Genomic DNA, 26,120 nt, shown 5'->3' on the forward strand with positions numbered 1-26,120 from the left:
GCTCCTGGCAGGACTCCTACAATGGCTGAGTGGAAAGCAGGCTCCTCCCCAGCCCCCGCCCCACCCCCGGTCCACCCTGGGCTCCTCCTTCACACCCTCCTCCTCCCCGCTCCCCGGACCCAGACCCAAAGGGCTCTCCCCAGAGCCAGCGCTGGGCTTTTGCTTCTAGATGGCTCTTTTGCCCTCGGCTCCCCTTTGAAGGCCTTTAGATCATGTTTTCAGGGTGTGTTAATACACTCCACCTCACCCTGGACTGCAGCTCTCCTAAGAGGCTCTCAAAGGGCAAGCAGCCCTCTGTGCTGTGTGAGCAGACATGCACGCACACACACGCACACGCTCGCACAGGGCTCTGGGTGGAGTCCTTGCCCAGCGTGAAGGTGAGGGTGAGGGAGGCCCCACTTGGCATCTTCTCTTCACTGTGATGCGAAGACGGTGGAAGGCACGTGGAGGGCTGTCTGGTCTGGTGAGCACCCCTTACATGTGACACCACCCCCCGCACCAAGGTCTAAACAGTATCTCCTGTCCCCTCAGAAAATCAACTTAGAGAAAGACTGGAAGCTCATCACACTCTTCATTGGGAGCAACGACTTGTGTCATTACTGCGAGAATCCGGTAGGCCCCAGCCCAGCCCCCTCGGGGACCTGAGAAAGGAGCAGCTGGCCAAGGTCACTGTCCATACCCAGAGCCGGACCTCCCTCAGGAGGGTGCCACGGGCCAGCTCTCCCAGGCACCCGAGCCTGCCCAGCAGCCATGGCTCACACGTGCAGGAGAGGCCGAGTGGCCACCACATTGATTCCGTGATTCCAGAAGTGTCTGGAGGTACCCACCCTGAAGGCACTACAGAGGTGGCGGTCTCTCTCACACTGTTCGTTGGTATCCAATGGATAACCACCCCGACCCGCGTGGAAGCCCTGCCCCTGGTGTTTTGGTGTTTTTTGGCAGGTGGGGGTGTAGGAGAAGGCCAAAACAGTGTCATAAATAGGGTTGATAAAACTGAACCCATCCTGATCGACGGCTTGCTGTCCTTCAGGGACAACACGAGCTACCCAATCTCAGCTGGTCTGGGAACCTACCCGTTCCTAACGTTGTTTCTATGGGGAAATAAGTCCAAACTTTTGGAAGTTGTAATTTCTGGAATGTATCTTGTTCTCAGTTGGGGATGTGCTATATTTTATTGGGCCAGAAAATAAGCAGCTACCACAACTCAAAGGTCGTGGTAGAATGTTTGACAGCCACAGGCAGCAGGGAGAAGACATTTATCATTCCTTGTGGCTCAGAGACAGTCACCAAATTCTTGATGAGAACCAGCCTCCCCAACCCAGGGGCTCTTCCCCTCACTGCCCAGAATCTAGAGGCAGAAGTGACCCCCCCCCAATTCCTGTCCCTCATGCAAACAGGTCTACACTCCTGAGAGCATCTTTTTGTGGAAAGGACCCCAAGACCACCACCAGTATTAACTCAGGCCAAATCAGCCTCCAGTTGGGAAATGGGTCAGAGGTGGGACCCTTGGGCTGAGTCGGGGGAGGCAGTGCAGAGGGTTCCAGACAGCAGGGCCAGCACAGGCCAAAGATCAGAGGAAAAAGAGAACATGGCCACTGGGGTCCTGTTGTGGTTGGGAAGGCAGAGGCCAGTGGGATGGAACAGGAGAGGTGGTAGGGCCCAGCACAGACAGGGTCTGCCTTTGGGTTAGAGAAACCATGCAGCAGGGTGGGGTGGGGACTGTTCATGGCGTCTAGCTAGGGGTCAAGGTGTGTGACTTCTTATAAGAGACTGTCCACCAGCAACAAGGGCTGGGTTTCCCAGCCCGTCCAGTGCCCTTCTGTGCTGGGCATCAGGCTATTCTCCTCTTCCTCTCAGTGTGCAGCCCAGGGGCTGAAGAGAACCGTTCTTTCTTCACAGGAGGCCTACTCGCCCAGGGAGTATCTTCAGCACATCCAACAAGCCCTGGACATCTTCTACAAGGAGGTAGGAAAGCACAGTGGCACGTTCCTGGGCCCCACTTCCTGCCAGCAGCCTGGCTGGATGCTCACTCACCAGGGGCTGCTCCCTGGGTGCATCCAGACAAGTTGTGTTCAGCAAGATGCACGCTGAGCACAGCCCCACATCCAGCAAGTACCTGGACGGGATGGGAGGGAGGTAGCTGCCCAGCTCATCTGTGGGGAGGATTCTAACTGGATCTGACTGTGTGGTTTGGTGGCAAAGAATTTGTTTCTGGGGCCAGTTGGCCTGGTTGGTAGCCAGGCATGGTGGCTTACTAGCACTGGGACTTTGAGCAAGCAGCTTCTGTGTCTCCAGTTGCCAGTCTGTAAAGTGGGGCCAATAAAGAAGGTTCCAAGAGATAATAAAAGGCATGTTCCCTCTCTGGGCCTCAGTTTATTAGTTAAACTGAGGAGGGGGACATGAGAGTGTAGATGATCCCCCCAAGATCTCATAAGCAGTGACCAGTGCCCTCTAAAACTGCCTGGAGACTTCTAAACCCCACCCTTCTGCTCCCCACAGCTTCCAAGGGCTTTCATCAACGTGGTGGAGGTCATGGAGCTGGTTGGCCTGCACCAGGGCCAAGGCGGGAAATGTGTCATGCCACTGGCTGCCCAGTAAGTACACATACGTGGCCCCAGGGCTGAGGCACCTGGGGAGAGCAGGGCTCACAGCTGCTAGGGGGTGAGACCCATGCAGGCAGAGCCAGACAGGCCTGTCCAGCAGGCAGACATCAGCAATTAGCCAGGGGCTTGGGAACCCATCTGGAAATGCCGCTACATTATTGAATGTTTACTGCATGCAAGTCAATTTATTCCTCTGGACCTGAGTTCGCTTTTCTGAAAAATGAGGCAGACAGATCAAATGATCCGTAAGGGCCCCTGACATTGTCTGTGATGCCAAACTCCAACTTCAGCAAGTTGTTCGTATTTGAGAGGCAGCACCAGGCAAGGAGGTTTCAAGACAGCCGTATCTGGCCTCAAATCCTGGCTCTGCCATTGAGAAGCTGTGGACCTTGTACAAACCACACAAATTCTCTGGGCCTTTTACTCCCACCTGTAAAATCTCCTTTCAGAAATGCCCGTAAAATGCGTGGTCCCTGTGGGGCAGGGACTCAGGAAACAGCAGCTTTTATAACATCCTTGATAGGACTGTCCTTGAAAGCCAGGCTTGGAGCTAAGGTACAACGTGCAGGATGAGAATTCCTGTTGGGGCTGGAATCTTATTAAAGCTCAGCTCTGACCCTGTAGAAAGTCACCATCTTCTGAGGCCAAAGGGTCACCCAAAGTTCTTGTGACTGTTGTTATGGGGGAGGAGATTCTGCAGGGGCGGAGGAGTCCTATCAGGGGCCAGATTTGCTGGGCAGGTGACCAGGTGGTTCCCTTTCTTCCTGGAATTCGGCCCCACATGGAGATGCCAAGGGCTGGAGGCTGCTGGCTGACCCTCCCCAGCTGCCCAAGAGACCCCTCACTCTGCAGCCTGAGGGCGAGTCCAAAACACCTGAAGGTAGAGATGGGAACAGGAGGAAGAAAGGCTGGGCCACCATGGCAGTCGTCCCAAAGCCCCAGCGCTGTCCCTCCCCAGTCCTCCTCCACAGCAACCCTAGGAGCCGCGGGCTTGGGTAGAGCAGCCAATTGGGCAGCCTGTCCACAGGAGAGCTGGGCATTGGGTACCAACTATTCCACCTTCTGGACCTCGTGCCCCTGAGCTACAGTTCTGTGACCTGGGCTCCAGAGGCAACAAGGCTGTGTTGTGGGGGCAACTGTGTGTGGCCAACCTCCCCCGTGAGGCAGCAAGGGGTCTAGCAGCTTCTGGGGGTCGGGGGGTGGTGTCAGCCTCCCCGGGGCACAGCCACAGGACTGCTTGTCTCCTAGGAGCAACTGCACCTGCCTCCGAGGCTCCCAGGAGAACTCCCCGGAGATGCAGAAACTGAAGACAGTGAACTGGAACTTCCAGGTGAACCTGCCCCCCTCTCCCTGCACCACACAATCCATCTTTACTCCTACAGCAAGGATTCTGAAAGTATGCGGTGAGCAAGGCCACTCTCTCAAGGCAGATCCTAGCCCCCAAAATGCATATCCAGGCGAATCAAACACCAGTGCTGGGGGGTGGGGGCGGGGAACCTCAGCAAGGGAGCTGGGAGAACCCTGCCTCCCCGCCCCCTTCAGCCCTGAGCAGGGGAGCGGCTCTCAGCTCCCAGAGGTGGCACCATCCCCTCCCCAGAGGAGAGAGGGGCTATGTTCACTGCCCTTGGTCTCCCTCCCTCCTTAGCTTCTCAAGTCCATCTCTGCTCTTGCTGCCCCTCCCTTGACCTGCCCACCCCCACCTCCCTGCAGTGTGTCCATCTCATGAGCAGGACCTGTCTTCTCACCTCCTCTAAGGAGTTGCCCCCTCACATAGCTCCCTGTGGCAACTTCCACCAGCACTTTGCTGACCCAAAGCCCTACTTGGTTCTCGTGGTTTTTACATCTCCTCTCACGTTTCCCCAGATGGATTATAAGCTCCTTGAGGATAAGCACATCTAGTCTATCCCTTTTATGGTCCATATTTTGGCACTTGATCCAAAAACCATGGACACTCATTTCAGATTGGAGCGGGGTGGTGCCCATGCCTGGTACAAACTAAGCAGGTGCACTGAAGCAGCTCCTTTGAACCATTTGGCCCCCGACACAACCCACCCAAGCCCACAGGAACAGACCCCGTCTGCCCAGCCTTGCCTGCCCAGCCTTTCCGGGAGGTTGAGCAGCCTCTCTCCCCATCCCCAGAGCGGCCTCTCCAGGTTCTCCTACCAGCACGAGTACCTGCAGCGCGAGGACTTCGCCGTGGTCGCGCAGCCTTTCTTCCAGAACACTCTCGTCCCTCTGAATGACGTAAGCCACGGGCATGTCTGGGAGGCGCGTGTGTAGAAGCCAGATCTTAGGCAATGTGTTTCCTTCTCTTTGTGGGACTTTTTGGGCCATCTCTTTCCAAGAGTGCTCCCAAGGAGTTGGTTTTTCTGCTTTTCCTCCTTTTCCCTGCTCCCCACCTTTTTTTGAGGGGGGGCATCACTAGAGCTTAGATGTACTTGGAAAGAAAAGGAGAAAATTAACAGTGGCCAAGTTTTCCAGGCATGGCCCTGTGATTTACTGGACTGGGATAAAATGGAAAGCTTCCTAAAAATATTATTATTCATTCTTTTTCAACTATTAGGGCAGAGAGGCTGAAGGCAAAGGGATGGGCGATGGATGGCTATACTTTTTAAAAAATAAAAATTCCCAAATCAGGGAATTTCTCCATCAATATTGGGGCCGGTTGGCAGCAGACTTGAAGGGATGAAAGTGGAAAGGCTCAGGGCACTGCTGGGTTGGGGGGCAGGTAGCAGTGCCCTTGTCCCAGAAGATAATCCCCTTGTCTCTACTCACAGCGAGGGGGCGCTGACCTCACCTTCTTCTCGGAGGACTGTTTCCACTTCTCAGAACGCGGGCATGCAGAGATGGCCATCGCTCTCTGGAACAACATGGTGAGTGCCGGAGGGTCCAGCCAGCTTGTGTCGGGGGCGGGGAGCGACCCCAGGATACTGCTCTCTTTCCCATAATGACAAACCTGCTGGCTGACATGGTTCCTTTCTCCCTGAAGCTCAAAATCTCCCTCTCTCCTTCTCTCCCTCTCCCGCTGAGCTAACCCTCGCTCTAGCTACCTTACTTTCCCCCAGGCTCAGCTTTATCTCCTTCAACTCAGGGAATCTGCTGGGTTCCCGGTTCCCCACTCTAGCCCTTTAACTGCTATAGTGCTGACACCGTATACTTGTTTTGCTTTCACATAGATAGAAACTCAAATTAATAGATAGTGAGAAGCATAACCAGGGTTTCTTAAGAAGTTGGGGGAATCAATTATTACTATGATGTTTTGATTCTATTGTCGTTTTGCTTTGTTTGGCTTCATCCCCAAGTACTTCATGTTGAAGACTCATTCAGAGCTCCTATCTGCCCAGTAATCTTGCATGAGTTCACACCTTAAATATTTCCCTAACTAGCTGGATTTGGAGATACTACTATGTAGGACAAAGGAGGTTATTCTTTCGGGAATGTCCCCATGCTGCTGGGGAATAACTTTGTCATCAGGTAGACGGGATCAGAATGTCAGCTTCAACCCCTTAATGGTGTGACCGTGGGCAAATGATCTCTCTCTACAAAAATAACAAAAATGTATACACAGCCCCCAGCACAATAATAGGCCTTCAACAGATGTCAGCCCTGTTACTCCAGTCTCGACACATTCCCAACTATTATTTCTTTACACATCACAGAGGAAAGAGCCCCTCAGCCTATTTCCCCTGGCTGCCACCTATTCTAGCCTTTTCTGATGGGGAGAATGGGGACCTAATGAAATGAACCTACAGCCCAGGGCCACAGGAACAACCCAGCCTTGTGCCTTGCCTCTGCCCTTTATGTCTGGCCAATCAGCTGTGTTTGCACAGCACTTGACTGTGCACCCTGAGAGCTGTGTCCTCCTGCACAGAGCAAATGAAATGCCTTTCCAACCCACTGGCTTCTGTTGATCTAGGCTCAGCGGGTAATCCAATCCCCACCCCAACCTGCGTGTTCCCTCATTTCTCCCATGGTGACGGAACAGTCCCCACTCCTGCTCCTTTTATCGCAGTGTCAGGCCCACTGTGGCACTGCCAACCAGCACTGTGCAAATATTCCCACAGCTGTCCGCTCCCCCAGTATGTCCAGTGTCTCACTCGGCTGACTCACAGTGTTGACTTTCTCCTTAGCTACGCCACCTCCTCCTCTCTAGCAACCTCCTCTTCTCAGGACAGTATGGGAGGAGGTTTTTATCCTCGGCCTACTTAACTGCAGGCGCAGCCTTCCTCTGCTTTTGTTTTCCCGGTGTTTTCCTCCTGTTGACATCACATTCTGCCCACTGTTAGAACTTTCATCACATCTGTCAGCCTAGGACTCAGAATTGCAATCAAAACGTCTTTTTTTAAAAATTTTAGTTGATTTATAGTATTGTGTTAGTTTCAGATGTACAGCAAAGTGATTCATTAGTGTGTGTGTATATATATATATATACAAAAATTCATTAGTGTGTGTATATACATATATATATACAAAAAGAGTATATATATATACTTTTTGATTTTCTTCCATTATAGGTTATTACAAGATATTGAATATAGTTCCCTGTGAAATGCAGTAGAATCTTATATACAGTAGTTTGTATCTGTTAATCCCATACTCCTAATTTATCACTCCCTCCCCCTGCCCCTTTGGTAACCATAAGTTTGTTTTGTTTTCTGTCTGTGAATCTGTTTCTGTTTTGTAAATAAGTTCATTTGTACTATTTTTTAGATTCTACATGTAAGTGATATCATATTTGTCTGTCTCTGTGTGACTTCAAAAATGTCTGAGTTCCCTCCCAACCCTACCTCCATCCTAATTTTTAAAATCAAAGTTAACCAACGTTTATACACCGTAATTCCTGAGAGCAGTTTCTTTTTTTGAAAATTTTTTGCTTTGGAGTCCAGTCGTCTTGCAGTGGCAGAGTTGCTCCATTCCTTTAAACTCCCCTCAAAGACTGGATATCTACCCATGGTCCCATGTATCCCCCTGTGAATACAGGGAAATCCACAGATTCCCAGGAGGGGCAGGAATGCTAAGCCCTTAGCCCTCCCCTACCCCAAGCATTCCCATCAAGGTGTGGTCTTCCTACCTGGTGGCATTCTGAGCCTTCTTACTGCCAGGACCCTTCATGAGCCTCCTGGGGCTCAAAGGCCATGTTGATAACTTGAACATGACAGGGCCCACTGGTCTCATTCTGAGCGAATTAATGTAGTTCTGGCCTTCTCTTCCAAAGCAGCTCAGCAGTTCTTCCCATCTACCCAGGTGAGAGGCTTCTGTTTCATAAAAGCAAGTGGGAGGGATTAGCTCTGTAAACAAAAGGTGAATACTGCCATGGAGCCATATTATTTATACTATGAGACTGCCCATGGCTCACCAGGCACTGTCTCAGCCATGCCCCAAATTTTAAAAGTAAAACAAACCTAAAATCATCTAAGAGCATCTTATCCTGTGCTATAGAGTTTAGGGAAATAATGACATGGTCCAGTGTTTTCATCCAGAACCATCTCAGATATAAAGCTAAGCATTATGCCAACTTTTCAGATCATCATCTTACTAGAATTTTACCCCTGGAGTGACAGAAAATTAATAAGAAATCAATAGCACTGGACTGGATCTCAGGGGTCATCTAGCCAGGATGTTCTGTAACTGAAATACAGAGACATGGGGCAGTTTGTCCAGGACCACACAGACAGTTAGTGGCAGAACAGGGATTAGAACCCAGGTCTAATGGCCAAGTGGCCCGGCCACAGCACCACCCTGCCTCCCAGCTCCCAATCTGATAAGCACATGTGTAACTGGTGAATTCATGTCTCGTAATTAGGGTCCTATGACATAGTGTCTGCAGGCTTTGGCTGACACCTTGGGTACCCCACTGTGGCAACAAATACTTGAAAATGTTTCATCTCCTCCCTGAACAGTTTCTGCCTCCTTCTCTAAACACTTTCACAAAGCCAGAAACATCAACAGCACTAGGGAATGTTTTCCTCTTCTTGTCTTATGAACAATTTCTCCTCCTCTTTTCTGATGCCTCTTCCTCCACGGCTGCCTGCTCCCTCTCAGCTAACACTGGCATCTCCCTGGGCGCTGGGTGACAATGCTAGTCTCCTAACTGGCATCCCTGTCTCCAGGCTTACAGCCATTAGAAGAGCAATAATCAGCCCTGGCTGTGTATGACAATGACCTGGGGACTTTTAAAAACAATTATTACCTACAAGCACTTTGGGAAACCTTGGAATGTCTACTAAAGCTGAACATATGTATTTGCTGTGACCCCACAATTTCACTCCGATGTAGGTCCCTAACAGAAAGGTAGACACAGAGTCACCAAAAGATGGGCACAACAGAATTTTCATAGCAGCCCTATTCACAGTCCTTAAATGGGAAACTCCCCAAATGTCTACCAGCAGCAGATTGGATAAACAAACCATGGTACCTTCATACAATAGAATAGCTTACAGCATTGCGAATAAAACTTCAACAATATGCAACTACACACACACACACACACACACACTTCAAAAACAAGAGAATTAATGCATGGTCTTACTGGGGGATGAACTGTACAGGAAGAGAGGAGGAGGGGGCTTCCAAGAACTGATGATACTCTGTCCCTTGATCTGGATGCTAGTTACGTGGGCATGCCCATTTCATCACAAGTTATCAGCAGCTCACTTGTGATTTGTACTTGTTTCTCTACATATGTTAGCTTCAGTAAAAAAGTTCACTTTAAAAAAAAATGCCAGTGTCTGGGTCTCACCCTCCAGAACTTCTGACTCAGTCTGGGATAGCACCTGGGCTCAGTACATTTTAAATGCACCCCAGGTGATATTGTTATATGCGGTTTGCGAACCACTGCCTGAGATCTGTTTGCCACAGGGCAACCACAGCAGTCTTCCTTAATGAAATCTGACCAGGTCACTCAGACTTCCAAGGTCTGGCCTTCCCTGAAGAAGAAAGGCCAAGCCCCTTAGCCCAGCACCCCGGGCCTTCTGCGACCTGGCCCCAGTTAACCTCTCCAGCAGCCGCTCGGCCTCCCTTGGATTTGCACTTGGCCATCCAGCCAGGAGTGCAGCTTGCAGCACCACCTGCACTCCCACGTGCCTCTGTGGGTTTGCTCTGCTTTCTCCTTCTCTCCGCGGCCCTTTCAGCCCCTTCTCCTGGCTAGCTCTTACCCACATCAGCACTCACCTCAGGTACCAGCTGAGTCCCCAGAGCAGACTGGAGGCCCACCTTGCCCCCTGCTTTGTCGCAGTCATTTGCCGCATGGTTGATGTCCTCAGGGTCCACCTTAGGAAAGACGGGTTCTAGGAAACACAACTCCTGTCCCATGGCCAGTCCCAGGCCCTGTCTCCCAGGTCTCTGTGACTCCAGTTGATCCATCCATTTCTGGAGTGCCCTATGCAGCGGGTACTGCTTCGGGTGCTGGGAAAAGATTGTCCCCGCTTCCCGTGGAGCTCACGGTCTGGTAGAGAAAAGAGATTAAAAAAAAAACAAACAAATCAAAATAATTTCTGACTACATGCAGGGTTTAAAAAAACAAAAACAAAAACAAAAACAAAAACAGGGTGATGTGACAGAGAGTAAGGGAGGGGGAGAGGGAGGCCTCACTGGAGGGGGACATGTGAACTGAGAACTGAATGTCGAGAGGCTGCCAGGCATGCAGAGGTCCCAGGCCAGAGTGTTCCAGGCAGAGGAAACAGGACCTGTGTGGGCCCAGAGTCAGGAATGAGTTTGAAGCGTCTGAGATGCATCAAGGCCAGTGCGGCTGGAGGGGAGGGAGCAAGGGCAGAGAGGTGGGCGACAGCAGGGGCCAAGTCCTGGGAGGGCTTTGAAATGGAGAGCCATTGATCTGGTCGGCCCACTGGCCACTGTTTAGATTGACTAGAGGGAAGCAAGAGTGGAATTAGGAAGACCTCACAGAAGCTAAATTCCACGTAAGAGACAAAGGTGGCCAGGACCAGGGTGAGAGCAGAGGAGGAGAGAAGTGATCAGGTATATAGATGTGTCTTGGACTGGCTGGTGATGAAATAGAAGAGGAACAAAAGATAACTTGAGTTTGGGGTTAAGGAAATTGGGCAAATGGTTGACACATGCAGAGAGACACAGGGCTGGGAAGGTAAAAATCAAAAGTTCTCATTTTGGACATGGTAAGTATGAGCTGCCTCCTGGAAATCCACCTGGAGGTATCAGGTAAGGTGTTAAATGTATGATTCTGGAGCTCAGAGATACAGTCAGGAATGGAGATTTAGTGGGGAAACGTGGCAGTTATTAGCACAGAAGTGGTATTCAAGACCATGGGATTGACTGCGAGCTCCTAGAGAAAGACTAGGTGGGAAAAAGTAGAGGACCACCCGTCAAGCCCTAGGGCATTCATTCCAACTTTTGACCCAGGGACAGATGAGGAGAGAGTGGGGAGGTAGGAGGAAACAAAGGTGCCGTGTCACAGGAGCAAAGAGAAGTATTTTGAAAGGGAGGCATCAGCTTGGACAAATACTGCTGAAAAGTCAAGCAAGATGAAGACCAAAAAAAGTGCCCACTGAATCCGGCAATATGGAGGTCATTGGTGACCTTAACCAGAGCTTCAGTCAAGTGACAGAGACTAAAGAACCTATTGGAATGGGTATTAGAATGGGAGGTTGGCAAGCACGACCAGTGGCTACAAACGATTCTTCCTAGAGTTATGAAGAGCAGTGGTGAAGGCAGCTGGAGGAGGATGGGACTGGGGGGACAGTTAAAGGCTGGGAGATAGAGTGGGTTGTGCACTGATGCCACCGAACCAGTAGAAAGGGAGAAACTGATACAATCATCAAACCCATATGATCATTACCTTCTTCTACACCAGTTTGTTCCTGGGCTCCTGGAATATCACTGGGAATCAGCCAACCTGATCTGTGGCATTTGTTCTGTCACTAGGTGGTTCTGTGATAGTAGAAATAATACTGTCTTACTTATGTCAGCTGCCTCCTACTCACATGTTTCATCTTCTCCTTTGATGTTCACAACAACCAAACGTGGAATTTTCAGGACAGGGTTTAATGCCTCTGCCCAACCTGGGGGCACTTCAGGAGTCTTTCAGGCACCACACTGCTCATCAGCAGAGCCAGGCCCCCAGCTGATGTGCCCACTGTGCTGTGTCCAGTCACTGTGGTGTCTCTCCCAGGACCAGAGCAGCCCTTCCGCCTCTAATTGTTACTGACAAGCAGGTGTGAAAGGCTTTAAGCCAACAAAAAGCAAGGTCATGGCCAGGGGTGGTCATTAGCTGGCATAGCGTACTTTCACTTCCCTCACTGGCAGTACCTGGGAGTCAGGAGCTGATGAGGTCAGGGACAGGTAGGGAAGCAGGTTATATGATGGGTGGAGCCTAGACGTTCAGGACCGAGCCTGAATGGCTGAGTGCCAGGGGTCCATTCTCCTCGGTGCTGGCCACATGTCAGGGGACAGGCTACGGGCCAAAGATGCTAGGGGGCAGGGGAGGGGGTGGTTACAGCAGCTTCCAGCTCATTCTCAGAGGGCCCCAGGATCAAAGGCATTAAGCAGAACCTCCCTGAACCACAACTGCTCCCAGGATGTTTCAAGTAAACCTTTTCATCTATGCGGAAAACAGCCAGAAGTAGCTCAAGTGAGAAAACTGCAGTTTCTTCGGGTTGACAAGCCAAGTGTAGTAACGGTGTCATGGTAACCAGCATGTTTTCCGAGTTTTCCTGAAATTGACCAGCCCCACACACTTCACGAAGTTGGTAAATATGATTATCACCATTTTATAAAGTTGAAAATGCAGAGTGTCTGCAATCACAGCCACCTACCCACAAGGGAAGCAGGAGATGGAGGTTCTGGGCCCTGCCTTCCCATCTATTCACTGGAGCCTCTGGACCAGCCTGGTTCTCCTGGGCCTCAGTGTCCTCCTCAATAAATCCAAGACACAGACTCAGGGTCTCACTGCTCTGATGGACTCTGACTTGCCACTCTGTGAGTCAGAGGTCAGGTCCAGCTCCAGCTGCGGGGCTGCTAGTTTCTGCCATGAGTCTTGCCCCTGTGCTGGTTTCAGCCTTGCAAAGGGAGGGAATCTGCTGTGAGATACGCCTCCGACGGGGGGCTCTCCCCCAGTTTGGGAGGGAATCAGGGTTTCTTTTTCTCCCTCAGCTGGAACCAGTTGGCGGTAAGACGACCTCCAACAACTTCACCTACAGCAGAACCAAACTCAAATGCCCGTCTTCTGTGAGTAAGGTCCTGCCTGTCGGGTGGGGAACAGGTGCCTGGGTTGGGGCCAGGGGAGGTTCCTGGCCACCTGGAGGCACAAGAGTCCCCTGGGAGGCTTTACATCATGCACGTTCACTCACTACCACCATTCTCAAATCTCACCTCTCCTCACTGCCCCATGCTTCTCAGGGCCTCAGGGTGAGTGAGGGGAGGGAGGAAGCAGCGGGTCGCTGAAGCAGGAAGAGGCCCTAAGGGGAGGAAGATGAGCAAGCACTGGCCAAAACCTCATTATTCCCATGACCCCGGGGAGCCTGGGCATCCTCCGTCTTAAGCATATGTCGAGGGGGCCTCCCCTGCCAGGAAGGCTACCGAGAGCAGAGGGTCAAAAGGCAAAGAGAAATGAGACACCGTGTGTCTGTGCCGGAAGGCTGCATCCTCTTCCTCCCTTTCCAACACTGCCAGTTTCCAGGCCCGCACGACCCTCACCCAGACCACTGACCAAGCCCCTACCTCTTCCCTGGCTCTCCCTCCTCCCTTCTCCGTCCATCTTGTAATCGCTGCCTGACACAGAGCAGCCCACCTGGAAGGAACTCCAGTCTTTTCGAGGCTGCCTGAAGCCTGGTCCCTGTGCCCACTGAAGAGAGTCCAGACGGAGGCCCCTCTTCCTCTACCACTTTAGACATGCACTCTGCTCCTGGAAAACAGAGCATCTTCCCAGAGAAGCCCCACGATGGCCCCCATCTGTGCTCTCACTTCTGCCATTGGCTCCTCAAGGAGGCATGTCCCCCATCTCCGCCTGCAGGAATGTCTCACATCCTGCAAGGCCCAGATGCTGCCCTCCCCAGGCTGCCGTTCACCTCATTTCACCCTCCTGTACCCGCTCCAGACACACACCTCTGTTGGTCTCTCTTTTCTGTGTGCACCTCACAAGCACTGACTCAGGCTCCTTTGTGATGTGATTGTTTCTGAACACGTCTTATCTCCCAAATGGACGATGACAGATGTCACATCTGAACCCCCAGGCGCTCTCCCAGCTCCTAGCACTGGGCTCCCCATGGCAAGCACACCATCACTGGGAGGGAGGAAAGATTCCAGGGAGGCAGGTCCTTCACATGTTGGGTTCTTCATCTACTACAGAACCAGCTGTCCCTCCACCCGCCTTCCCCGCTCCCAGGCACCCCTGGGCTGGGAGGATGGGACTAGTTGTCCAGTAGGGGCCTGGAGGAAACAGAGGTGGGGCTCTGCCAGCTCCCCATGGGTCACCTGTCAGTTTCCAACCTTGCAAAATTAACAGGAAAGTTGGTGTCGGTAAGAAACCAAAAGTTGTGGCTAGGTATTGGCCACTTCGGACACCCCTATTCACTCATAGGGTGAGTGGATGGGCACTGGCTTTGAGCACAGCATGGATGAAGGTGTGTTACAAACAGGGAAGAGTGGTGGCACCAAGATTATTGTGCCGTCTCTGGGAGGGGGAGTAAGAAGGCCTCAGATGGATGGTCTTCAGGCCCTTAACCCTGACCCTCTCCTCCTCCCCAGGAGAGCCCCTACCTCCGTACCCTGAGGAACAGTCAGCTGCTCCAAGACCAGGCTGAAGCAGACTCCCAGGTGCTCTCCTGGGCCCTGCCAGTGGCGGCAGGAGGTGGCCTGGTGGTTGGTGTCAGTGCAATGATGATATGGAGAGCCCTGAGAGGTCGCCAGAGGGAAAATCTGCCCATCGATCTGAACACGATGCGTTTCTAGGCCTGCCAGCCACATGCAGGCTCCCATCCTAACTTCCCCAGCCACGCTCCCCACCAGCCCCTACCTCAGCTACCCCTGGCCCTCACTTCACCTCACTTCAACACCTGGCGACATACGAAGCCAAAGGGACAGTCACAACTTCTTGGGGCCTGAGACCTTTGCTTCTGAAATTGGCACATTTAAATAAAGGCCAAAGCTGTTCTATTCTTGGGTTAGCCTGCTTGCAGCTCTCACCTTCCACTGGCTGTGCAGCACAGGTGTGGGAGCCAGAACCTCGCATGTCCTGTCTCAGCCAGAGCTGTCCAAGGGAGGCCAACCAGAGCCCAGACCACCCCAGTAAGGCTCCAGCCCTGCTCCCAACAAGCACCTTGTCAGTCACCACACCACTATCTCAAATGTGGGGAAAACACTGGTCACCAGGCGGTGGTGGGAATTTTGGAGCTGGCTGGCCACTATGAGACAATCCAACACATACCTGTTATGCACCTTTTTTGTACCCAGGAAAAGGTAGAGCACTGTGGTACCTACCTCAAGGCTGGGTATGTCACGGCCTGGCAGAGAAGACAAACTCTTTCCAAAAACTAAGATGCTCTGTGACAGTGTGTGACGCAGGACTCAGGCAGTGGTAGGTCAATGTGTCCAGCTGCTTTCAAGAACAGGAGCTCCTTGGGGAAGGTTTCCTGAAGAGAACAAATTTTAAAATGTCATTTTAAAAAATGATTGGGACATGAATACTTCACATACCCTCAACCTGATTTTCTCAAAGTGCTAAATTTAGCAAAGAATTCCTCTCTCTATATTACCAGGTTTATGAGAGAGCTAGACAGAGTCTGATGACACAGGCCCCCACTCACTGAGCCCCTACCAGGGGTGAGGCCCTGAGCTGGAAGTCGGACACAGAAAATCTCTTCCATTCTGCACAACATCCCAGAGAGAGGGATGATGAAAAAGTTTTGAAAATAGAAGTAGTGGTTGTACAACATGGTGACTGCACTAAATGCCACTGAATGGTTCGCTTTAAAATGGCTAATTGTATGTCATGGGGATTTCACATCAGTAAAACACAAACAAAAATCCATTATCAACATTCTGAGTACCTCCCCGATCCCAAAGCCTGAGATGGCAAAGAATGAGAGAATTCCAGATGGACCATTTGAATGTGTGGCCTTCCCAACAAATCCTATCACCAAACCTGAGCTCCAGTTTCCCAGATACCTCATCTATAAAATTGGAAGAAAAAAAAACCCATTTCGCCTGTCTCTCAGCACAGCTGAAAAACAAGGAGCTGTATAAAAGTTCTCTGTGACTCAAATACTCTACCCATGAAAGTGGGTGGTTTTCTCCTCTATGAAGAATTGAGGCAGGGTCCGGACTGTTGGGGAAGGGGAGAGGGCCAGAGATGGGTTTGGGGAATAATGTATGGATGAAGACTGTCTGCCTTCCTCCCATGAGGGTCCATCATCTTATTTCTCTTTGGGTCCCCAGAGGACCTATCCAGTCCCAGTGTCCTCCTGGCTTCAATTTCTGTTTCTGTACAAGGGGAACAGCATACCTGCACCAAACCTTCCCGTGGATGAAAAACCAGGACTGAATCACACAAACCCTAAAGAACCATTGCACCCAAGCTCATGCTCTGACTTCAGTGTGACAATAAAGATAACCCATTCAGTTTCAGAGTTCAATTTTTTAAAATCCCTTAAGTTTCTATTCTAGTAGCTCCTACTTCAAAGAACCAAGCACTCATAACCACGAGTCTACCCTCACTTGGGTTGGGGGTTGAAATTTACACTACCTGAAAATCCAGGCGCCCCCAGCTTGAAAAAAAATTAATGAAAGATGTGGTTCCAGATTGGTAATCAAAGAACATCTTGCAGAAATAGAGAGAAATCCTCTCTGGAGGGACACAACCACCAGCCAGGCCCCCAATTCCCACCAAATAAATGCTTAAAATGCCAAAATTTAAAAATACATGAGCACACTCATTTGAACTGGAACGTGTCCTTTTCCTGTAGGAAAATGTTCAGTCTAGTTAGGACAGCCACAGCCACACCATGAGCAAAACCACCACATCTTGAGAAAGCTACACTCTGTGGTACTCTCTGCAGAGGCTTTTGAGTTCAAAAAAGAGGTTAGCATGGAATAAACTTGGTGAAAAGCCTTTATAAAGGACATGGAACTTTAGTTGAGCTCTGAAGGATGGTAAGGCGCTTCGGTTAGAGGCTGAAAAGAATGAGGTCACGGAGGCTGGGAAGACTCCACCTAAGTGGGGAGATGAAAGAGCACAGTGTGTATAGAGGTCAACACGAAAGATGCTGCGCAGAACAAACTGAGGACGGGTGAGCTAGATACAGTCCGACTGGGGGCACACTGTGGAAGGGGCAAGGAATTAATAGTGGTTGTATTGTTAGAATGGTTGTACTATCAGGCTGCATGGGATTTGAGACTATACGTGTTACTGGGGCAAGATTGGTACAAAGAAAAATAACACCGACAAAAGTTGACACCGAGTGCTTCCACTGTGACAGACGACATGGCGCACAATAACTAAACTCCCATGTCCCTGTTATCGCCCTCTTTTTACAGAAGAGAAAACCAAGGCTCAGAAGAGTTAGTTGACCAAGAGTGATAATTTCATTACACAATGGGACATTTATTAAAATGAATACTGGTTTCCAGGCTAGAAGAATAACCCCAAAATATAAAACAGATGACTCTAGCAGTGCATTGGGCTGAATTGCAAATAAATGTGGTATAAATTAAAAATCTAGAAAAGAGGGACACATATTATTGTCACAAGGCCATGATGACACTATAGGTTCCTGTGCTCCCAATTGGCCTGAAGAACTCAGCCATCTCTAGTTAATAAGCTAGGGTTTAAAAAATTAACTGTAGGGACTAAGATCTATTTTGCGGAGACAGAGCACCTAACAAATCTTTTAATTAGAGAAAAAAATGAAACAATCCCAGTGAGAATTGGTAGACACAACAAAAGACAGGATTAGACCCACATTTTACATAATCATATTGAAGACAGACTATATGTAAATAGGTTTTGAAAGATTAAATACAAAAGGAATTTAAAACATGAGACAGTAAGTATTTTTTTCAATAAAGGCAGATTTTTAAAAGAACTAAGACCCAAATGGAGCTTCTAAAAATAAAATATATTGTGATTGAAAGTAATCTTCAGTAAATTTGTTCAAATATCAGATTAGACACTCAGTGAACCAACATGTCTTGTGTATTTACTGTACATCAGGCACTATTTTTAATAGTAAGTTTACATTAGCCATTAATTCTTACAACAGCCCAATGAGATAGGTACTACTATTATCCCAATCTTATAGACAGAAAAACTGAAGCCAATTCGGTGTCTTTTAAGTGTTTTTGCAAGAATTAAATGAGATTAAAACAATAGTTTAAAAATAGATATTCAATAATTAATTCCCTTCCCGTGTCCATATTAAATCCAATAGATTATTCAGGGGGCTTTGTGAAATGACCATAATAATGAAAATATATTTGGCACCTTATGGTACACAAAGCACTTTAATACATTCTCATTTGATCCACACCACAAACTTGGAAGCAAAGTGTAGTATTGCTAAGAAAAAATATCCCAAATTTGGAAAGAAGGCAGGAGACTGACCACATGCCCTGTCAATGTCATTGTTGAACAAGCTCATCTAAGAAACATTTAGTGATCTAAAATACACCTGTGTTTGCTTACTGTTTACTATTTGATTAGAGCCCAGATACTATAAAGTTATGTTGACTAATGGATTAATGACTGGTGAAAAAGATAAAATCAAGGTTATGGTTTTATTACCCTATAAGACATTAACCAGTTTTTTATCTGTTAGCAACAGCATTTCAGCATTCCTTTGACCAACTAACAATGTAAATCTCCATTCCTCAAACTCTTCTTTGAACCAGACGTGACCATCTTAATGGTTCCCTCATCAATCGCTGAGTTAAAGTCTTTGACATATGTTCATCCTATATTCGTATGAGAATCATGTTTTTAACTTTTTAAAAAGAACAAATTTTTTAAATAACTAGGGAGAAAACTAATTTTTTTAATTATAAGAAAATACATAAAGCCATAGGATGTATTCTAAAAGCCTAGTAAAGTTGAACAAGTGGGAACTGACAACCCAGTAATTCCATCCCTAGGTGATAAGATAGCTCCCAAAGAAACATTTGCAAACGTGTCTCTCTAGGGAGATGTGTACAAGAATATTTGTGGCAGTGTTGTTCATAGAAACAATAAAGCTGGAAACCATGAGATCAATGTTCATCAGTAATGGGCTGGAAAAATAACTTCTGGTATATTAATATAATGGAGACTTTATGTATCAGAGAGAATGAGTAACCACAGCTGCACTCATCAACTTGGGTGACCCCTTCACAAAATGCTGAGTGAGAAGGAGGAAGTGAGAAGGAGAATGCATGTAATATGAGTCCATTTACACATGGTGATGGTGGTAAAACTAGTAAAGGAAATCAATGTAATCATTATCATAAAAACCAGTCAAGTTGTTACTTTTGAGAGGAGGAAGGGGGTGGTAGCTGAGGAGGGATGTAGGAGCCTGTAGGAAAAGGCTCTAAGATACTAGAATGGCAACTTCTTAACATGGGGGGTCGTTTCACAAGATCTTGCTTGAAGGTATATGCATTTCAGACTTTTTCTATATGTATATTTCATCAGATCTTTGAAGTAAAACAATTAAGGAGGAAGATGTTTTACAGAACAAAGCTACTTACTATGCTGCTTATTCATTCCACGATCAGGTGGAGAGGGCTGTATCCAGAGCTTTGCTGAGTGTTCACTACAAAGTCGCCGAAGTTGACCCGAGCAAAGAAATGGAGATCCCACATCAGAGCGGGTCCCAGACACAGCTGGCCCCAAACCAGCATCCCTGCAGCAGGCCAGACTGGGCCCAGCTCCTTAGCAGAAAGGCACTGTTAGGTGGTGGCCAGGGCTCACCAGGCTTCAGCAAAAGGAGGCCACCCAAGTGAGCATCCCCTGTATTCTACGCCAAGTCCAGAAGCCTTGTCACGATAAGCCTTCTCATTGTTCTGGCAGCTGGTACTACAACAAGCCAAGGGCCACGGGACGTGCATCTTCCCAGAGAGGAGCAGGGTCCACCCCTATCAGACCCTGGCTGCACTGTCCTACTGCATCAGGACACAGGCGCACAGTGTGGGATGAGCAGGAAGTGAGGAGGATGTGAGAAGGAGGGAAGTTAACAGAGGTTTCCCTTAAACACACTAACCTGGATGGCATTTCAGGCATTTGAACTTCATTTTTCATGATCAGTTCAAGTCTCAAGCACAAGCAGACTCAGGGACTAGGATGGCTGGGGATCAGATGGGAGCAAAAAGGGATTCCAATCCTGAATTATTACAAGTAACCTTATTTCTTCAATGATAATAAAACAGGGGTAATGTCTGCCTTAAAAGGCTGTTAGTGAATTCAGTGAGGAAACGTATGAAAAGGGTCTGGCAGTGGAGGAGCTCGATAAATCCATCTCCTGGGGGCAAACTGGGCTGAAAGTGTATCCACGAGTCCCGCTCTCCCCACCCCCGGCAGTATGTTGTCTACTTTGATTTTCCAAATGTTCTCAACCTAAGCCCACAATAAAATTATTGGCCTTCCAGCAAAAGCTCAGTCTCACCCTGGCAACCTAAGACAAGGCCTTTCCCTTGGAGAGAACCAGCCTGCAGCCCTGGGTCCCACTTAGAGGAGAACTGAACAGCCACACAGCCTGCTTCTGACTGTTCCTTTCTGAGCATCATTACATTCAACTTTGAATTGTTTGTGTTTACCGATATCCCAGAAGGACGCTGAAAGAGGCTGACAGTACAGCCTCCTTTCAGGTGTTATCATCTTGATTCCTCAAAGCTGGGGGTGGATCTCAGGGTCCAGGATACAAAGGAGTTCAGGCTCTCACCACCTAGTCCCCGGACCATCTGGGAGGCAGGTGTTTGCTCTGCTCACTCTGCCAGGGGACTCTACTATAACAAAGTCTGGTTTTAGTTCTTTTCTAAACCTGCCTGGGTTTGGAAATAAAAAAGATGGTCCTGCGTTAAAGCATCTAGTGCTCTGTGCTCTACAAAGCCAGCGTGACAGGCCCTCCCTGCACCCCTGCCCCCTGTCTGTGGGGAGAGTAAAGGAGGCGGCGGCTAAGGGGTGTCAACTCCCTGGAGAGGAAGTGCTGGGCCCTGGGGAAGAGCTGAGGAGGCCCTACCCACAGGGAGGCCTACAGAGCAGCTTGGTTTTTTTCCACTTGCTGGAAAAAATAGTTCAGAGCATAGCTCCTGTGACCGGCAGATCGATGATAATCTCATTATATATGGAGGCTCCATTTCCACCTTTCTTTTTCACTTCTATTTCTGTAACTCACTTTACACAGCAGGGCACACGACTGGAATCTCTTTGGGTCTGAAGTCCCATGAGGAGACAAGAAAACAGTTTCCAGAATTGTTCCCAGGGCAGCCGTCTTTCTAGAAGGCAGCACAGGTACAGGTGAAAACAGGATCTCATAAAATAAAATGTGAAAATTCGGGGCGGCCCTGAGTGTTAGGCACAGAACACACCTGGCATGGAGTGAACACTTAATAAAATGAGCTCCTGTTGGTATTATTCATAGGATGAGCCTTAGTTTTCATATTTGATGGCTTTTGTTCCTCTGCCAAATGCTTATTTATGTACTCAGGCACTTTCCCCCTGAGGTGATTATTTATGTTGTTCCTATGACAGAAACATTTTTACCGGTAGGTGTCTTCATTCATTCATTCCACCAGGCAGCCTGTGGAACTAAGGCTTATTATCACGTGTCCTGTGTGGGCCATGAGTAAACATTGGTGAGGAAGGCATGGGTCATCTCCAAGGGTTTTAGTCTGCCACAGGGATTGCCACACTTTTTGGATTACGCACTTGCAAAAAATGTCAGCATATGTACCACAATATAGAAATTTTTTTAATAAATTATATATACCCATTACTGTACTAATATAGTAACCACAAAACATTCACAAAAACAGAAATTTGTAGAGAAGAAGATAAACATGAAATAAAGGTTTTGCTCTTGCTAAAATAGTAGTATTTGGGAGGAGGAGCGCATTCTGATTGAATATGTTTCACTATTTTCAAAATCTTGACTTAGAGCTTTCTGATAATGACTATTCCAAGATCTGGTATTAGGTTAATTTTCTTTTTAAACTTGCTTGCAAAGGTGGTCGTGGCTGGAAAAAAAGATTCCTCACAAAGATGCACTGTTCCAAACAGAAGATGTACCTTGTCAGCTGTGTTAACTAAATCACTATTCTCATTCAACTGCACAAAGATTTCTGCTAAATGTCACTAGGGAAATCCCCTTCTCCCTGATGTCAATCTTTTTTTTATTTTTTAGGGAACTAATTGGAAGGTGTCCCATTTTTTCACAAATGGGTTCACACCCCACTGATGAAGTTGTTTTGGAAATTTCAAACCAGGTTAAAAAAGTTTTCTTCCTGATTTTTAAAAAATGTACACAGATATGAGAGTCTATGGAGGATGCTCACCTTTGTCAACTGCAGAATCACAGAACAGTCTAACAATTCCAAACATCTGTTTTCAAAATCAACTCCCAACCCCACCTTTGTTTTTAAAGGGCACCTTCACTCACCACACTCTACAACTTACTTTCAAAAAGCAATTACTTCCTCCCCTTTTCCAGGAAATTAGTTTTGGGTTTCTTTTTTCTTTTGGGGTTTTTTTTTCTTTTTAATATTTGCTAGGTGACATATTACCGACAACCAGTTGGCATCACAGAAAAGGTCAGCAAGTTTGAAACAGTTGTCTATTGATTTTAAAAATGCATAATTCATCTTCAAGCTTGACGGCTCTTACAAGCACATTGCCAAAATATTGTCATGGTGACTCCGCATCTCATTACAAAACATTGTAAGGATTCTATTATACTTAGAAACCTGGCTCGTAAGGATTACCAAACTGATGATACCCTATCTCATTTAGACACTTTTGGCTTTGCCAATCAATAGCTTGTCAATAAATGATACAATGAAAGAATTTCATTGACGGTTCTGTGTTGACGGCTCTCTTACCCAGGAATCTTTTTATTCTAGTCAAAGCAGTAGCTCTATTAGTGGAAGACACTTTCAGGGTTTTTCCAAAGCATTGTTTTTATTAAAGTAGTAATTTGCTGTTGAGAATATATCTTCACTGGTACACTTCATTTTTTTTTAATGGTACACAAACATACAGAGCAACCGTATGTACAGTTCATAACTGAAGCCATCCAACATACACCATAGGCTAAGAGATACTGGTTTTTTAAATTATATTTTATCCAAATGCCCAACACTTTGTAATTTGTTCTAACACTTGGCAATGTTTTCTATGCATCCTCCAACAGTGGGCACAGACAAGCTTGTAGCTATTCTTTCTGCACTGTGTGGTTTCCCTTGTTTTATTTTAGTCACTATGGCATGTGGCTCTTTGCTAGTAAGAAAACTTTATAAAGGGGGAAAATATACCTCTAAACATTTATCAGTAAGTTTGGTGAATTTTGTGAAGTGTTGAATTCAGAATGCTATGATTTTAAACATTGCTTTTAAAAAGTGGAGTGGTTTGCTGACATGTTACCAAATGCTCAGTTTTTAAATGTCTTGCTAATCCATTTGGCTTCATTTCATTAGCTTAATTCTGACTGTACCATAATGCACTTAGGGAGGGGTTTATTATTACTAGGGAGGGGTGCATATAAATCCATACTCAATATAGACTTCTTGATAATTTCAAAATCAATGTTTGGGGGGGGGGGTTTATCTTGTTTTGTCTTCTTGTCAGGTCCACTTAGATCATGATTGTTTTCCTTTGACAATGTGGCTTTGAAAAGCCCTTACTGTCAGGGCTGTCAGCTCTGCCATTTTTCTTGTTGCTTTAATTTGTCTGACAGCTTGTTGTCAGACAGATTTCAGCTCTGGTTCTACTCCTTTCTAACTCTGTGACCTGGGAGGACCATCGTAACAGCCCACTGCAAGTAGACAACTGAGCAAGAAGCCACTTTCAGTCTCTCAGTGCTGGGTTCACATTGTCACCCCCAGGAAACCACTCACCCAGTACGTGACCTGTGACACTTGCATGAGAATGCCAGGGTCAACCTACAAATTCTGTATTACAAAGGCCAGCTTCTTCCTTATTTTTTAGGTTAAAAATGCAAATAAGTAGAAAATTTAATATTTTCTTCCACATCCTAAGGGGTCTTCCTACATAAATTCTCTTTGGGGATGAGTCAGTGGAAATGAATTGTATTCCAGGGAGCAACTGATCAAAGAAGCACAGTTATCACTACAACCCATCATTCTAACACTCTTGCAACTCAGCGTGCTTTCCTACATGCAGGAGAGTGGTCTGAAGTTAAAGCTGGCCTCTGGACTCCTGTTCAACGAGGCATGGGCATGGAGTGTCCTCTGGGGAGTGGGGTTGAGTTATCTGTCCTGAGGAGTGGATGTTAACAATTAAGAACCACTGAGCTAGACAGAGAAACAGACAAGTCAACAAATGTAGTGAATGCTGGAGTAAAAGGTGCCTACGAGGACCCTCATGAGATAGAATGAAGAAAAATTCAAGAAGATTTCAGACTAGAAGTAATGGAAACTTTGAGCAAGTTATGAAAGATGGGTAGGGTTTCAGTGGGAGGAAGAAAAAGCCCTTGCACAGAGTTACAGGATAAATGGCAAAATGTTTGGGGAATATGGAAATATTCAGAGCTGATCAGAAGAAACAGGTAGTGAAATTGGTTAAGGACCTGAGATGTACCCTCCTCACATTAACATTGTGCAGTGTTTTCTTAACAGAGGAAGGGAGACTTTTTTTTCTTCCTTGAGAAACAGTGTCTCCTAGTGTTACCCTCCTTTATACTTGAGCCTAGGAAATCGTGAAGAAACTTGGAAGACATGCTAAGGTTCGTCCAGGGTGCATTTGACAGTATCTCATAGGTAGAAGGGAAGGATTTGTTTTAAGTAGAGGCGTGGCATGATTAGATACCTTCCCCACCTTTCTTGAGAAGATACTTAGATATAGTCCAAGTTCCACTGACATCAGAATCACCTGGAGAGCTTGTAAAAATGCAGATTACTGGGCCCCACCCCAGCTCTTCAGAATCCGAATTTCCAGGGATGCATACAGACAGCAATTTGTATTTCAACAAACTCTCCAGCTAAATTTTTCTCCTGTGTTAATCCATCACCCCACTGTCTCACCTCCACCCCAAATGATTCCAGTACACATTAAAAATTGAGAACAAGTACATTATTGGTTTTAGGAAATAACTGTGTGGTTGGTCTCTGAGACAGAATGTGTCAGCAAGTTATTATATTTCTATCTTCACATTCCTGATGGTTCCCTAAACTACTCTTAGGTTCAAACTTGAAATTCTGTGTTCATTCCTTTTTTCAACATTAAGCCTATTGCTATTAAAGTGTCTTACTCTTCCCTTCTCCCAGACTTCTATCCCTTCTCCTGTACCTAGTTCCCAAGTTCTACATAAATCATGTGATCAAGGCCAAGTGCTTTACTTTTTAACATTATATATCCTCACGGCAACCTCAGAAAGAAGGTAGTATTATTCTCATTTTTTAAATGAGACTGGAAGCTGGACTCCATGAGCTCAGATAACTCATCCACCACTATGGGTTAGCAAGGAACAGAACTAGAATTTGAAATATGTCTGACTTCAAAACCTGGGCTCTTGAAATTAAAAAGACAAATCACAAGAAGTGCTGGGGAGGGTGTGGAAGAACAGGAATCTCCACACACAGCTGATGGGTGTGCAAAATCATACAACCACCTTGGAAAACAGTTTGACCGCTTTTCCTAAGGTTAAATGTACCTTATCACATGACCCAGTAATATATTCCCATTATTTTTCCAAAGGAAAGACACATGCACCCACACAATGTGTTGTACAAAAACGATGGCAGCAGTTTTGCTCATAAGAGTCCAACACTGGAAACTGCCAAACTGTCTGACAGCAGGTGAATGGGACCAACAAATTGCAGTGTGTCCGTACTACAGGACACTGCTCAGCAGTGAAACAAAATGAACTACCGATCCTCACGACACGGATGGATCTCAAAAACATGAAGCCAAGTATCTGAGAGTACACAATCTGTGATTCCATTTATATGAAATTCCAGAAAAGGTAAAACAGATCTACAATGACAGGAAGCAGGTGAGTGGACTCCCTGGGCTGGCGCAGGGGCATTGGGTGCAAAAGGGCATGAGGGAGGGAATTCTGGGTAATGGGGCTATTTTATGTCTTGATTGTGATGGGGTTACCTATGTCAAACTCAAATTGTGCACTGAAAATGTGTGCATTATATATGTTATACCTCAATAGAGTAGATTTTTTTGAAAAAGTGTGCTCTTTCCACTAAATCACACTGCATCTTTCTCTGGCTCTACCCTAAATCACACACTCTGCCCCAGGCCAAGTAAATGGTGTAATGTGCTGTGGCATCTACAAAGAAGGCTGGGTGGGCTGCACAGCTGTCCCTGGGAACCAAGTGTGATTTTGATTCAATATC

At 47.3% G+C, this 26,120-nt stretch overlaps 1 protein-coding gene across 2 annotated transcripts in view; it reads left to right on the forward strand.

The window, feature by feature from the left end:
• PLB1 (phospholipase B1) overlaps positions 1–14,726 on the forward strand; it is a 120,547-nt gene extending 105,821 nt beyond the window's left edge. For both annotated transcript variants that reach the window (XM_045511774.2, XM_010948454.3), the window contains exons 52-59: positions 532–612; positions 1,900–1,965; positions 2,500–2,594; positions 3,852–3,933; positions 4,743–4,847; positions 5,381–5,476; positions 12,726–12,800; positions 14,319–14,726. In XM_045511774.2, coding sequence (XP_045367730.2) covers positions 532–612; positions 1,900–1,965; positions 2,500–2,594; positions 3,852–3,933; positions 4,743–4,847; positions 5,381–5,476; positions 12,726–12,800; positions 14,319–14,522 — 804 coding nt within the window. In that variant the 3' untranslated portion in view covers positions 14,523–14,726. The remainder of the gene's footprint in view (positions 1–531; positions 613–1,899; positions 1,966–2,499; positions 2,595–3,851; positions 3,934–4,742; positions 4,848–5,380; positions 5,477–12,725; positions 12,801–14,318) is intronic.
• The last annotated feature ends 11,394 nt before the right edge of the window (positions 14,727–26,120 follow it).

The sequence above is a fragment of the Camelus bactrianus genome, chromosome 15 (genome assembly GCF_048773025.1).
Source record: "Camelus bactrianus isolate YW-2024 breed Bactrian camel chromosome 15, ASM4877302v1, whole genome shotgun sequence".
Taxonomy (NCBI): domain Eukaryota; kingdom Metazoa; phylum Chordata; class Mammalia; order Artiodactyla; family Camelidae; genus Camelus; species Camelus bactrianus.